This window comes from Mobula birostris, chromosome 5 (genome assembly GCF_030028105.1).
Source record: "Mobula birostris isolate sMobBir1 chromosome 5, sMobBir1.hap1, whole genome shotgun sequence".
NCBI classification, from domain to species: Eukaryota; Metazoa; Chordata; class Chondrichthyes; order Myliobatiformes; family Myliobatidae; genus Mobula; species Mobula birostris.
In genome coordinates this window covers 59033811-59049149 of record NC_092374.1, presented here as the reverse complement: position 1 = coordinate 59049149, position 15339 = coordinate 59033811, and the positions used below count along the sequence as shown (strand labels likewise).

The 15339-nt window shown below is 43.8% G+C and overlaps 1 protein-coding gene across 5 annotated transcripts in view; it reads left to right on the top strand.

Moving 5' to 3' along the window:
• Nucleotides 1–15339, top strand: part of apba1a (amyloid beta (A4) precursor protein-binding, family A, member 1a) — a 195840-nt gene that overhangs the window by 173484 nt on the left and 7017 nt on the right. For all 5 annotated transcript variants that reach the window (XM_072258095.1, XM_072258096.1, XM_072258094.1 and 2 more), the window contains 3 exons: nt 2121–2333; nt 3447–3566; nt 7154–7294. In XM_072258095.1, coding sequence (XP_072114196.1) covers nt 2121–2333; nt 3447–3566; nt 7154–7294 — 474 coding nt within the window. The remainder of the gene's footprint in view (nt 1–2120; nt 2334–3446; nt 3567–7153; nt 7295–15339) is intronic.

Below are 15339 nucleotides of genomic sequence, written 5' to 3'. Positions count from 1 at the left end.
GTTCTTGCTCCTCTTCACCTCCATCAGCATTTTCTTCCACTCCTTTCTTCCTCTTGTTTATCGTGCTTCACCTTAAATCCATCTTCACCTTACCTCAACTGTTCCCTGCAGGAGCAAATTCCACATTCTCACCACCATCTGGATTGAAGATCTACTTCGGAGCTGATTTCTGCATTTATTGTGCAATGATGGAACCTGCCTTTGGGTTCTCCCACCTCTTCTGGCTGTTCAGAAGGACGTTGGAAGCCACGCACATGGACGTTTAGTGCTCTGGATCTGCGGTGTTGGTGCCAATGTTCTTAGGAGTGATTGGCAACAGCTGCGGAGTCAGTTATTGATTAATTCTGAACTGGAGAGGAGTTCTGTCAATCAAAAGTCTTCAGAGCCATGTGCAGAAGGTGAAAGGAAGGAAACTATCTTCTCATTTGAAACATCCATACAATATCCAGTACAGTGGATTCTGGTTAATCGGGTCATCGGTTAATCAGGGCAGCCACTTATTTGGAATAACTCTTAAAGAACAAAAGCTAATTGAGAAAATAGCTGGGATTCATTTAAGTTATTTGGGACTTTATGCTGCTTAATTTTTTTATATTTCAAAATATACTTTATTCAAAAATAAATTATATACAATAAACCATTCAATAACTTTCCAGCCTTTACATATGTTTCCATTATAGTCAGCACATATCCATACTTCCCACTTCCCCATCCTCTAGGTTTTTCTCCCCCCTCCCCCTTTTCCTTCTCCCTGGGCCTCCTGTCCCATAATCCTCTCATATCCCTTTTGCCAATCACCTGTCCAGCTCTTGGCTCCATCCCTCCCCCTCCTGTCTTCTCCTATCATTTCAGATCTCCCCCTCCCCTTCCCACTTTCAAATCTCCTACTAGCTTTTCCTTCAGTTAGTCCTGACAAAGGGTGTCAGCCCGAAACGTCGACTGTACCTCTTCCTAGAGATGCTGCCTGGCCTGCTGCGTTCACCAGCAACTTTGATGTGTGTTGCTTGAATTTCCAACATCTGCAGATTTCCTCGTGTTTCCATTCTTAGAGTGAACAGTTTTTAATTAGCATCATTTCCATGTGTTTGTGATCAAAGAGCAGTGATTTTTGTTGCTGACAGTTAGCGAGAAATGAGCAGTAAGACAATTTGGAACCGTTTTGCTCGCTGCTGTTTCGAGCATTCAGGCTTCGAGATGCCAGAAATGGCCAGGAGTGAAAATGAAACAATTTCACTACTTCAGCAATGTAGGAACTATGAAGAATTTGAAGGTGTCAACAATCATTTTGAATGTTACAATGAAAATGAAGATTTGGAGGGTGCAGTCATTGAAAGCAGTCCATTATCTGCACTAGGTGTTGAAGCTAATTTTGTTCAGTTAAAGGAACACAACAGCGTGTTAGTTGTCTGTCATATCCGATGATGGCAATGAAAACTGTGAGGGAGAGTTTTTAAAGTGGAAAAGGCGTTGCACTTGGTTAGTTCCACTGTCTCGACCTTGGAAGTCTGGGTCCAGTGGTGTGAGTAGTCGTCACAAATGGGGGGGGTCTCCCTTAGTTGCAGTGGATAACCTTGACTTCTTGTGTGCCATTTCTCTCTCCGCAAATCGCCACAGAACCACCTTCTTAGCTGTTGATTCTCACTTCGATCTCGTCTGCCCAGTCCGCTGGAGCTGACTTCACGTGCTAAGACAGGCAGTTCCCTATTTCACCATGTATGAGCTACCCTCAGCTGGTTAGCCCGCCGGTCAAGGTGGTGTACCAGGTTGTGTCTGCTGTCGCATGCAAACAGCCAATTGGAGCCACAGGTGAGAGCTGAGTGTCCGGTGGGGACCAAAGGTGAGTGAGCTGCCCCAGGATGGACATAACAAGTACTTTCACTAGAGGTGCTACCTCTCCCTGGGCACTCCATACACAGCAGTGTCCAAATGAATTCATTCATTGAATCATGTCATTTACTCCTGTGACCCGTCCTGGTGCTTCTGACTCCTCCCACTGTTTCATTGCACCCTGTTTATATGATTGAATGGTGGATTCTGCTAGAAGGGATCAGAGGCCTTGTTGCTGGGTCTGTAACTTAAATTCTGTTTAAATAGTAAAGGAGTTTGTTTCTACTCCTCAGGTTCATGTTGAGAAGCAGAAAGGTGAAATTCTGGGTTTGGTGATCGTTGAATCAGGCTGGGGCTCCATACTTCCAACAGTGATCATCGCAAACATCATGCATGCAGGGCCTGCAGAGAAGTCTGGAAAGCTGAACATTGGAGACCAGATTATGTCCATCAATGGCACCAGCCTGGTGGGACTTCCATTATCCACCTGTCAGAGCATCATAAAGGTACTCCATCAGAACACGCAGTTGATGTATTTAAGGAGAATGAGTGTAGTCGGCACTTGATATGTTTGTTCCTTCACCATGGCCAAGGTAAATGCTCTATATGTCTCATGGCGTCACTTAGGAGGTACCTCTAGAGCACAGACTCTTGGTTTATGGTAAGGCTCACTGGCATAATAAAAGGTTGGGAACCTCTGTTCTCGAGGCTTTACTATCTGCACCACTGTGTTTCCTTTGTGGTCAACAAATTATGCAGTCTTTACACTCATAGTCTCTGTGCCTGCTGTCCTACAGAAGGTCCCCAATCAATGTCTTTCTCCTTATTTTCAAGTCAATCTCTCCCACTCCCAGTCATCACCCCCCCCGCCCCATGCGGATATCCCCGACGATATCCGCAATGTTTCTGTAACTTCAAAATGTTCCACAGGGTCTCTGTCCTCCTCCATCATCACTGGGTCAAAGAGGATGAGTCAGAAGCAGAAAGGTTAAGGGAGGGCTTTCCATAGCTGAGGTCCCACGTAACCGATTGGCTCGTTGCCACCTATGCAAAAGCAATCGGAAATGGATAATAATTGCTGGCATACCCACCCAAGAAAACGGAACCAAAAAGACTTGGCTCATCATGCCAAGACCATGGATTACTAGAGCAGTATCTGAGCCACTTTGCCACAGTTCACTGTTTTAAAAGCCAGGAGCTAACATTTAAAAATTAATAAGGTCAATTTTTGCAAAAAAAGTAAATGGTAGCAGTGTCCACATAAGACTAAGGTTTGCTTCACTCATTATTTTCACGTCCTCCCCTGATACAGTTCCTAGACCACTCTGTCTCCTAACCTTTGGAAGCCCTCTAACATGCTTTGTGGTCACACTTCTGACCTATTGAGTTCCTCCAGTGTTGGGTTCCTTGTCCACGTGAAACGTCCCAGATAGTTGGGAGTAACTGGAGAAACTTGAACTTTTCAAGTGGTGGCTCATAACAGGAAGGCACTGAAGAATGGTTGTGAATGTAGTCAAAAGAAGGGAAAACATGGAAGCAAGTTGTTAATTCCGCAACAAATCCAGCTCTCAGTCTGCTTCCTGATAAGTAACTCATTTTGTATTGTCTTTTGAATCCAGGGTTTAAAGAACCAGTCTCGAGTCAAACTGAACATTGTGCGGTGCCCTCCTGTCACCACGGTGTTGATTCGGAGGCCAGACCTGCGCTATCAACTGGGCTTCAGTGTACAGAACGGTATTGTAAGTAAAAGGATGACAGATCTTCACTCTTTTTCCATTCACTTCTCTCTTCCAACATCCCAAGCATTTAAAACCAAGAAGTTCGTTTGTCTTTTTGCAGGAAACTTGATATGATGAATTGATAATTTGGTTCATTATTTGACCTGTACAGAGGTACAGTTTTTAAAAAAAAACTGTTTTGTATACCATCCTAACAGATAATTTCATCGCATTGAGGTAGTACAATTGAAAAGCAATGATAGAATGCAACAGCTACAGAGAATGCAGTTTAGGTTCAAAGGTCCAATCTTCTAGCTAGACAGTCAGGTGCAAGACCTCCAATGTGTAAATAGATTTGAGGATCCAGTAAGTGGAACAGAAGACACAGATTGCAAGTGAGCACATTAATTAATTATTTATAACTGATCAGTGAAACACTGAACCGGGCATCTTGCTAAACAAGTGCTCATCTAAGCTACCCTAAGCTACACAATACTAAATATTCAGTAGCCTTTTAACTCAAAGAGTACTCCTTTAGATCCCCACCAAGTTATAAAACTACAAAGTTAAGCAAGCTGTGAATGAGTACTCATCCAAGTAAACACTAGAGGCCGGTTTATGACTGCAATGCTCTTTCCCTGTGGTCCTTCAGTGCTGGTCACGACTTCAGCCTGAAGCATGTCCTGGAGATAAAGGAAAGAGCAAGTCTCTCACACTTGCTATTCTTGTACCCCTGAGAGGTCCGGAACTGGAATCCGGTGCCGTGACACACAATGAAACCGAGGGGAAAGAGCTACTGCACCTTTTAAATGGGCCAAGCAGCAACGGACACAGTGGAAGTAGGTTTTGACCGGCAAATGAGCCAATCCCTCACATGACAAGGCCATAACGATGAAGGCTGTGAGGTCTAGGCTCTGTCTTATTGTGCTGGGGGACTCACAGCTGCTGGATAGAAGCTGTGCTTGAGCCTGGTGCTATGCACTTTCAGGCTTCTGTATCTTCTTTGCCTGATGGGAGGGAGGGAGAAGAGAGAATGTCTGAGGTATGTGATGCATTGGATTATGTTGACTGCTTTATCAAGGCAGCAAAGAGTAGAGGGGAGGTGGGTTTCTCTTGATGTGAGCTGTCTTCACAACCCTGCGGTTTCTTGCAGTCATATACAGGCCAGTTGCCACACCAAGCTATTATGCATTCAGATAGAATCGTTATCTGTGGTGCATCATAAAAATTGGTAAGGGTTGACCGGGACCTGAGGAGGTAAAGGTATTAGTGAGCTTTCTTTGCCATGACATCAGAGTGGTTGGGCCAGGAACATGAAGCTCACAGCCCTCTCAATTTTAACACCCTTAATGTAGACAGGGGGCACCCAAAAGGCAGCATGTATAATAGTGCAACCCTGGAGAATCAGCCAAGATATTTTTGCCATATGCTGTGGCTACAGTTGTAATGAAGTAAGTGAGCATTCAGTTTACACTTAGCATATTCCTGTAAACTAGAGATTTTGCCTTGGTGCAGAGGAGATTATAAATAATGTGATATACAAGGAAGGTTACGTTAGTTCAAAACGCTTGATCAGGTTGCATCAGTTGTAGGAGGGTTGATAACCACAAGGCATAGGTCTTAAGTTATTGGCAATAGACCTGAAGATGACATGGGGAGAAAATCTGTAGCAAATTCTTATCAGCTGAAATGCACTCCTTGAAAGGGTTGTGAAGTGATTTTTATCACAAGCCTTCAAAAGAGAAATTCATTCTCTTCCAATAAAGAATGATCAAGGAGTAAGATAGTAGTATGGGCCCAATAGCTTTTTTCTTTGTTGTTTGTTCTGAGATAATGCAAGATGATCTGAAAGCAGAGCGTTCTCTTCTGGGTATTCCAGCATTCTCTTTTATTTGCGGTTTTCAGCAAATGCTCTGATCAGTATCTCTCAGTTTCAAAATTTGTTTGCTCTCCTTCCACCTTCCTTTTACATCAGTTTTCGACAGATCAGCTGTGATGAAGAAGTGTTCATGACCCTCTCTCAGCCATCACTACCTCTACCTCTGTCATTCAGTCTCCCTTGGTCTCCACTCCATCATAAACATTCCCATCGTTCTCTGCAACTCTCCGCCTTTCCTGCAATTTAAAACCTGTTTGATCTCTAACTTTTCCATGTTCATATGAAAGGCCAACCTGAAACATTAGCTGTTTCACTCTCCACGGCTGCTGTTTGATCTGTTGTGTATTTTACAGCATTTTCTGTTTTTATTTCAGTAGTTTTTCTTATTTACACTTCACTTGTTTGTTTCAACGTTAATAGAAGATTAAATGTTGGTTAGGACCTTGGGGAGAACTCATGTACTGGTGGTACAAGAAATTATTAATTTCAACAGCGTATTAATTTTGTTTTTAAGGTGAGAGTATCAAGAGGTATAGAATTAAGTTTGATGAATGGAGTTAAACGGACTATGATCTAATTGAATGGTGGAGCAATCTCGAGAGGTTATGTGGCTTCTTCCTGTCTCCTTTGCCCCCAAATCAAGTAACTAATGCTTCCTTGTACAACTACTTTGTCACCTGACAAACCGTGAACACGACCAGCACTTGTACAAAGTCATTCGGACCTCCGGAGATATTCAGGCTGCTTATTGTGTTCTTGTATAAAATCAGATGCTTCACTGACTGTAAGTTACTTTGGGTTGCTTCAGGGCTACAGGCAATGATGTATGAAATCTAAGTTTATCTTTTATCTCATTTTATTCTCATACTTGTTTGCCTTCTGTCTCTCAGTTGTGCTGTCGCTCTGTCTGTGTCTGTCTCTTTCTCTTGTTCTCGGGCTGTCTCTCTCTTCTCCCTCCACTCTCTCCTTTTCCTCCGCTTTCTCTCTCATTCCAGGAACACAGATTCTGTAGATGCTGGGAGTCCAAAGCAACACACACAAAATGCTGGAAGAGCTCAGCCAGTCAGGCAGTGTCAATGGAAAAGAATAAACAGTTGACATTATGAGCCAGGACCCGGACTGAAATGCTGACTGTTTATTCATTTCCATAAATGCTACCTGACCTGCTAAGTTCCGCCAGCATTTTGAGTGTGTCCTTCTCATTCCATCTCTACTTTCACTCATGTTCAGTAACTTTACCTATCTTATATGTGTCTCTCTCAGTTTCCCGATGTTTTTCCTTCTCCTTCTATATTAACCCTTTTCTCACTTTTGTCCACTGTCTCTACCTCCTTTGCCTTTGCTAATGCCCCATCTCATACTCACTCTCTTTCTCTCTCCCCTTTCTCACATTGTATCGACAGTCAACTCATCATTCTCCCTTTTTTTGAGCCATTTCTGAGATAGTGCACACGTTGGTGCTGGCACACTGAGATGAAGAGAGAATTCTTCATCCAAAATAGCTGAGAATTCTTGGTGTTCCTTGTATTCTCAGTACAGTGTTTTTGAATATATTTATTATTGGCATTGATAGACTTGGATTCTGTGAGTAATTATGGAGTTAACCCTCTTTCATTGGGATGATTGGAGTTGGGCAATGGCTGTACTTTTTGAGCAAAATGAAAGTTCATTTCATGCTTGAAAACTATCTGAGATGACTAACCAATGACTGGTTCATATTCCATTTCAGATCTGCAGCCTTATGCGCGGAGGGATTGCAGAGCGTGGAGGAGTGAGAGTTGGCCATCGCATTATAGAAATCAATGGGCAAAGTGTTGTCGCTACACCTCACGAGAAGATAGTCCACGTTTTGTCCAATGCAGTTGGTGAAGTAAGTGCTCTCATTCATCCTGTCTCTAAGTATGTCACTGAAGAATTAGAAAAGTTAATCCATTATTGAATGATTTGTGATGCTTGTCTGTCTGCCTCTCACTGGAAAATGTTCTTTTTTCCAGTAAAAAGAAACTGGTTCTGATTACTGAGAATCTTTGGCATTGAAACATGATATTCAGCCCAACTGGTACATGTTGGAATAAAAAGAGAAAATGCTGGAAATGTTCATCTGTCAGGCACCATCTGTGGATAGAGAATCATTTCATGTATCAGATCTTAGACCCTTTTTTAGAACCAAGAGAGAAAATGAGTTAGATTTCAACTTTTCTGCAGAGAAGATGAGGGAGGGATGGGTTAGACAAAGGGTCTGTCTCTGAAAGAGTGAAACACAATGGATTAGGATAACATTTGGAAGCCAATTGTGCTTCCCAATGGCAGGGCTGTGGGTCAAACCCCACAGGCCAGACAGGGTTAATAAAAAGCAAAAACCTGAGCCAAAGTGATGATGGGCAAAAATGGCCAGTAGTGATAGATAGAGAAAGAAAGCAAGTTAGCTCCACTAGACTGCATCATGCCCAGATGAGATGCTTTTCCTCAAGGTTTTCATTAAGGTGAGCGAGGAGTGTATTGGGGAATCAGAGCAGTAACAACTCCTCAAGTTGACGTTGCTCCTGCAGATTGAGCAAGGCGATTACTCGATCTGTGTTTGGGCTCTCCATTGTAGAGGAGAATACATTGTGAACCTGAATGCAGCGCATTGGATTGGGGGAGGAACACAGGTAAATCACTGATTCACTGTTTGGGTCTCTGGATGATGAAAAGAGAACAGGTGAATGGACTGATGTGCATCTCTTGTGTGTGCATGGAGATAGGTGGGATCAAAGATTATTGATTTATTGATTGATTGAGATACAGCACAGAATAGGCCCTTCTAGCCCTTTGAGCCAAGTCGCCCAGCAACCCTATCCAAATCTCAGGAAAATTTACAATGACAAATTAACCAACCGTGGGAGGGAACTGGAGCGCCTGCAGGAAACCCACACGGTCATGGGGAGCATGTACAAACCGGCAGGATTTGAGTCTGGGTCACCTGTACTGTAAGGTGTTGTGCTAACCACAACGCTACTGGATGAGGGAGTGATCAGTTCACAGTGCTGAAAAGGAAAGAGATTGCGTGCCTGGTGATGAAATTATGTTGGAGCTGGCAGAAATTCCAAGGGGTAATCCATCCTCAGCTCTCCCACCTTCTCCTCCAGGATGAGAGGATGTGAGAGATGAGATGTGGTCAAGCAGGAGTCCTGTCCTTTATGGGAAATATTTCAGAGGCAACATACAGCTAGGGGGAAGGAATGCCAAGATAGCTATGAGCTGGCAATGAACATTTACCTATGCATTGTGATGGAGACAGAAAACCAAGAAGAATTGGAGGACCTCTGAAAGTGAGAGCGGTGTAATAAAAAAGGCAGCAAATGGGGTCAATCAGTTGAGATGAGATTTCAGCTCATGGGGCATTAGCACCATGCATGGAAAAAGTGGACTGCACCATTGGTTCACACCCGAACCACGGTGGGGCCAGTGTGCCAGGGAGGCAGAGAGAATGTTAAATTAATGTGGGGACAGAGGATCAAGATCAAAAAAGGTGTAGGGACAAACTGGAAAGGTATTTATCAGGGAAATAATAGATTGCTGGAAAAGAATAGAAACCCAAGAGTCTATCAGTAAGTAAGATTAAGGATTAAAATGTTCAATATCTGACTGCATTTAAATTTCAAAATAAAACTGATGAACTCAGGACTTCCATCAAAATAACACTGAGTGAATTGAATAGCCGTTCCGCAGAACAACATAGATTGGGAGCTGGATTTTGAAGGCTACGTGATATTCGGGAAAGACGGGAAGTTGGAAAAGGCGGAGGGTGCTCTGCTAATTAATGATGGTCATTGTATAATCGAGAGGATGGCCCACGTTCAGGAAACCAGTCAGTACAAGTGGCTTGGGTGGAGATGAGAAGTAATAGAGGCCAGATTTCACTTGTGGGAGCGGTGTACAGTAACCCTATGGTGGGACAGAATGTAAAGGAGGAAATACTGGGAGCTTGTGAAAAAGATCTGCCTGTAATCATGGGGGATTTATTTTTGTGTATAAACAAATGGCAAAGGTAGCCTGGATAAAGGTTTCATCGTATTTTTAGCATTGTTTCTGGAGCCAATTGGAGAAAAGCCCACACCAGGTCCTGCCAACACATATTAAGACAGAATTAATTACTGATCTCATTGTAAAGATATCCATAGGTAGCAGTAACAATAATTGAATTTTATGTTTGGTTTGCGGGAGGGAATTGGTCCAAGAGTAGTATTTTAAAAGAAAGCTGATCATGAAAACAAAAATATCTACAGTGAGCTGGCATAATAGGTTAAAGGATTGATTGGTGAATGCAGGAGCAGACATTTAATAGCTACTTTCAGATTGTACAGGATAGATACATTCCAATGACAAAATTCCTTCAGGTAACAACCATTCTAGCTTTAAAAATATTAAAAGTAACATCAAACTTACAATAATAGGTTGGTACAAAGGCAGGCACATTGGACAGAATGTAAAAACCAAATGAGTAAATTCTTAAGATGGGAAGTGTTTTAATAGAAGACAATGCTAGCCAGAAGCATAAAAACAGTTTCTATAGATATTTAAAGAATGGGATAACAATGTGAGCACAGATTCTATAGAAAGTCTGTCTGGGGAATTACCAGAGGAAAGCGAGATGATTTAAATAGGTATATTGCCCCTCTAGAAACAGCTGTAAACAGAGAAGTTGGAGGGTGGAAGGAACTTGGAAAATTATAATCACCATGGACGTGCTCATGAGCAAATTGTTGGAACTGCCGGCTGACAAATCACTAGGAAGTAGCCAATGAGGTTGTAGATACATTAGTTTTAACTTACAAAATTCCCAAGATTTGGGAAATGTTGGATGGTTAGATTTAGACTGGACAGTAGCAAATGTAACTTGATTCAAAAAGTGAAGGAGTCAAAAAGCAGGAAATTACAGGCCAAAGCAACGCACACAAATACTGGACGAACTCAGCAAGCCAGCAGCATCTATGGAAAAAAGTAAACCGTTGACGTTTCAAGCTAAGACCCTTCTTCGGGACTGGAAAAAAAAGATGAGAAGTCCGAGAAAGAAGGTGGGGGTAGGGGAGGAAGAAGTACAAGGTGGTAGGTGAGAGGTGAAATCAGGAGGGGGGGAGGGGTGAAGTAAAGAGCTGGAAAGTTGATTGGTGAAAGAGATAAAGGGCTGAAGAAGGAGAGATCTGATAGGAGAGGACAGAGCACCATGGTAGAAAGGGAAGGGAGAGGAGCACCAGAGGGAGGTGATGGGCAAGTAAAGAGATGAGGTGAGAGGGAAACATAAATGTGGAATGGTGAAGGAGAGGAGGGGGGCAAATTACATTTCATGCACATCTGCCCTCACCCCATCCTCCCGCTGCCACACCAGGGATAGGGTTCCTTTTGTCCTCACCTACTACCCTACTAGCCTCTGCATCCAGCACATAATTCTCTGTAACTTCTACCATCTCCAAAGGGATCCCACCACCAAGCACATCTCCCCCACATCCCCCCCCCCAACTTGCTGCGTTCCACAGGGGTGGCTCCCTACGCGACTCCCTTGCCCACTTGTTCCTCCCCACTGATCTCCCTCCAGGTACTTATCCTTGCAAGTGGAACAAGTGCCACACCTGCCCCTACACCTCCTCCCTCATGACCATTCAGGGCCCCAAACAGTCCTTCCAGGTGAGGTGACATATCACCTGCAAGTCTGTTGGGGTCATCTACTCTATCTGGTGCTCCCATTGTGGCTTCCTGTATAATCAGTGAGACCTGATGTAGATTTGGAGACTGCTTCGCCGAGCACCCTCGCTCGGTCTGTGAGGAAAAGTGGGACCACCTGTCCGCCACCCATTTCAGTTTTACTTCCCATTCCCATTTCGACAAGTCAGTCCATGGCCTCCTCCACTGCAGCGATGAGGCCACACTCAGGCTGGCAGAGCAACACCTTATATTCTGTCTGGGTAGCCTCCTACCTGGTGGCATAAGTTCTAGTGATTGCCCCTCCCCTCTCCTTCACCATTCCCCATTCCTATTTCCCTCTCTCACCTTGTCTCCTTACCTGCCCAACACCTCCCTCTGCTGCTCCTCCCTCTTCCCTTTCTTCCATGGCCTTCTGTCCTCTCCTATCAGATCACCCATTCTCCAGCCCTTTATCTTTTACCTATCAGCTTCCCAGCTCTTTACTTCACCCCTTCCCCCTCTCCCAGTTTCACTTGTCACCTACCACCTTGTACTTCTTCCTCCCATCCCACCCCCACCTTCTTACTCTGACTTCTCATCTTTATTCCCCAGTCCTGACAAAGGGTCTCGACCCGAAAAGTCAACTGTACTCCTTCCCATAGAAGCTGCCTGGCCTGCTGAGTTCCTCCAGCGTTTTGTGTGTGACCCTACAGCATACCACTTGCTACATCTTGCCAACCCCTTTATGCCTACTGTGTCTCATTGGCCTGGAAATCCTCTGTCCACATCAGTATGTTACATCCGACATCATGAACGATAATCTTTAGAGAGAGATCTTGTCAAGTCCCTTCTGGATATTCCTCCAGCGTTTTGTGTGTGTTGCGTGGATTTCCAGCATCTGCAGATTTTCTCTTGTTTGCAATAGGATCAGTCCATGGACATAAACTTTTTATTTGTATTAATGATTTGGATCAAGTACCAAAGGTAGGTTTGCTAAATCTGTTCATGATGCGGAGGCAGGTAGATAAGTTGTGATGAACCCTCCCTCATGTCACCCTGAGTGCAGCTGTGATATTGTTCCTGATAGTGCAACTCCCCCACCACCTTCTCTCTCCCCCTCCCCTTCCCCCTCCCCTCCCCCCTCACCCATTCATGTACTGATCCATGCTCGATTATCCTTACTAATAATACTCATAGCGTTAAAATACAGACACTACAAGCTGCGTGTTACTTTGCTCCTGCCTGTTCTTACTAGTCATAACATCTCAGTCCTCCACTTTCTGACCTGGTGCACTGGTTCCCATTCCCCTGCCAAATTAGTTTAACCCTTTCCTCCCCACCCTCATCAGTAAACCACCTGGTCAGATTATCAGTCCCTCCCAGTGAAGGTGCAAGCTGTCTGTCTTGTACAAGTCATCCCTACCCCAGGAGAGGTTCCAATGATCCAAGAACCAGGAAACCCTGCCTCCTGAACTAGTTCCTCACCCACTGATTCATCTGTTCTGTCTATCTATTTCTGCCCTGACCAGTACATGGCACTGGGAGTAATTCAGAAATTACTACCTTGGAGTTTCTGCTTTTCAGCCCCTTTCCTAACTCCCTCTGCTCTCTACACAGCACTGCTTCCCTCTTTCGTGATGCTAATCTACACCGTGACTCACCCTCTGTCTTGGGAATGTTCTGCAGACGCTCTTGGTCATCCTTGACCCTGCCACCCAGGAGGCAACAGGCCATCCTAGTGTCTCTTTTGTGGCCACAGAACCTCCTGTCTGTCCCTCTACCTACTGCTGTGCTTGACTTTACCCTTCCCTGCTGAGCCTCAGTGCTGGCCGCAGTGTTACTGACCTGGCTGCTGCCGCTGTGTGCTGATAGGTCATCTACTGCCCCCCCCCCAATGCAACGGTGTCCAAAGGGATATATGTGTTGCTGAGGGGATTGCATTATGAGTGGGTCAAATCAATGTCTAGCGATCTGGCAAATAGTGTGGAAAAGTGAAATAGCCAATTTTGGCGGGGGAAAAAAAAGCATTTCATCTAAATGGTGAGAGATTGCAAACACCCAATCAGTGTTACCAGCCTCCAGAAAAGGGAAATTGTCACTTGGGTGACCATGACATACTCTCCCTACACAGGAAGGGAGGCAGAGGTTCCAGACTGACAAGACTTCAGTTCCCTGCGGGCTTGTAAATCAGTGCAAAGCTTTCTCTCCACTGAGTTTGAGTCTCTAGAAACCTGAGCCTTAAAAGCCCGAACTGTGATGGAGTGCTGTGCTGTTGGAGTTATCATCATTCATGTCAGATGACGTACTGGAACCTTGTCCCTCTCACTTGGCGGTTTTGGCATCCGCTTGCATGCGCTCTGATCTGGTTCCTTTTACAAGTTGTTTTTGTCACCAGTGGATTCAACCTGAATAGTGTGACATTATGGAGTATATTTCAGACTAGTTTGGCACAGGTCCCTGGCGTGTTCTTAGCAAATGTTATGATCAGTCTGATCAGTTACACTAGTGTGTTCTTCAAATTACCTTGGTGTGAAGAATAAGCCCCAGAAGACTGAAGTAGGTCTCTAACTTTTCTCCTGGGAAGAAATCAAATCTGTGTGTCAGTCAAACTGCAGATTTTGCAGTCCCTCTTTGTTAAATTCTTCCACAGTAATTGATCCAAATGCTAACCTTCTGCATGCTCACAGAGATTGAAACTGGTCCCTGATGTACCTGTGATGTTTACCTCTGAAGTAAACATGCCAGGATACAGTGGTCATTGACACCAAGTGAGACAGCCTCCCATTGTTGTCTCCTCAGCAACTGGTTCCATTGACATAAAATCAAACTGAGTGTGGAGGAGTGACTGGTCCGCTGTTAGTATTCTGCTGCTTATTTTGTGTTGGTAACCAACGGTGGTGTTCTTCTCTGAGCAATCTTTTTTTTTAAATCAAAATCATAAATGTATCCTCATGTTTTTACCATTTTTTTCTTTTTTGGTCTTATTTTTATTGAAATGGCATACTTGCATTTTAAATCTGCAAATAAGTGCGTGTTTGAATAGATATCTTCTAAGTCTGCACATACCAAGGAGACATGGAATTAAACAGCACTGGAGGAGGCAACTCAGTTGATCATACCTGTCCTGGCTCCAGAAAAGAACAGTGGGATCAGATCCTTTACCCAAAGGCCCACTGATTTTTCTTTTCCATGAACTTACTCAACTGCCCTTTAAAAGTTCTCTTTTAATCTTTTTCCACTGGCTACACAGTCCAGATTACAACTGGTTTAGTAAAAATATTCTCATTATTTGCACTTTTACAAACATGTCTCTGGCTATCAGTCTTTCTGCCCGCAGAAATGGGTCATCAAAATTGGCACAATGAAAGCCCTCACAACTTTGAGCTTTTCTGTCAAATCTTGCTTGAAGGTGAAAAAAAAACACCTCTCTTATTTCAGAGAGTACTCCGATACATCTCCCATGCACCATCTCCAGGGCCTTTACCTTCTTCCTAAAGCGTGGTGCCCAGAAATCGCCACAGCAGGAGCCATAAAGATTTAACATTTGTACTGTGCATCTATTTATAAAGGTGTACTGCAAGCTCCAATTTTTGACAACCTTACCACTTTGAAAGATTTGTCCAACTGATACCTGCAGAATCAGTAAACACTTTGTCCCTTCGTGAATGAAGTTTACACCTCGCTGAACTGTAATATCTGCTTATGGCAGTGAACTGGTCTATTTTCAGCTGTTCCCAGACCTGTAAACAAGGGCACACAGTGACTGCTAGCAGTCCCGAGGCCTGAACTACATTCCGGGGACATGAATTTGAATCCTCCTCCACAACTGCAGAATTTAATTCGACCTTGAATGGGAAGTTTATGTTGTTGATCGAGAAATTCTGTAACAGGAATAGTGGCAAGAACACCCTTGCTTCTCTGATATTTGAGAAAACAAATATATCCTTGCCCACTCTAGGCTGCATATATCCCAAATCAGCAGCATTGTTCTTGGCCCTTACCTGCCTGACGAAATGCTTTATCAAGCTATTCTGTTCAAGGTCAATAGAGATGGGCAGAAAGTGCCAGTGGCGCTCACCCCCTCTGAAAACAGAAATAATAATTATTGCTGTCTTCACTTTACATTGGCATGAGAAAATATGATGCAATTTTACTATTAAAATAAAAATCAGCTGCTTGTATTGACAATGTGTATATAGTAGCTTACGTTTTCTCTGGTCAGCATTTTGGGCCTGATGAATAGTCTTGGCCCGA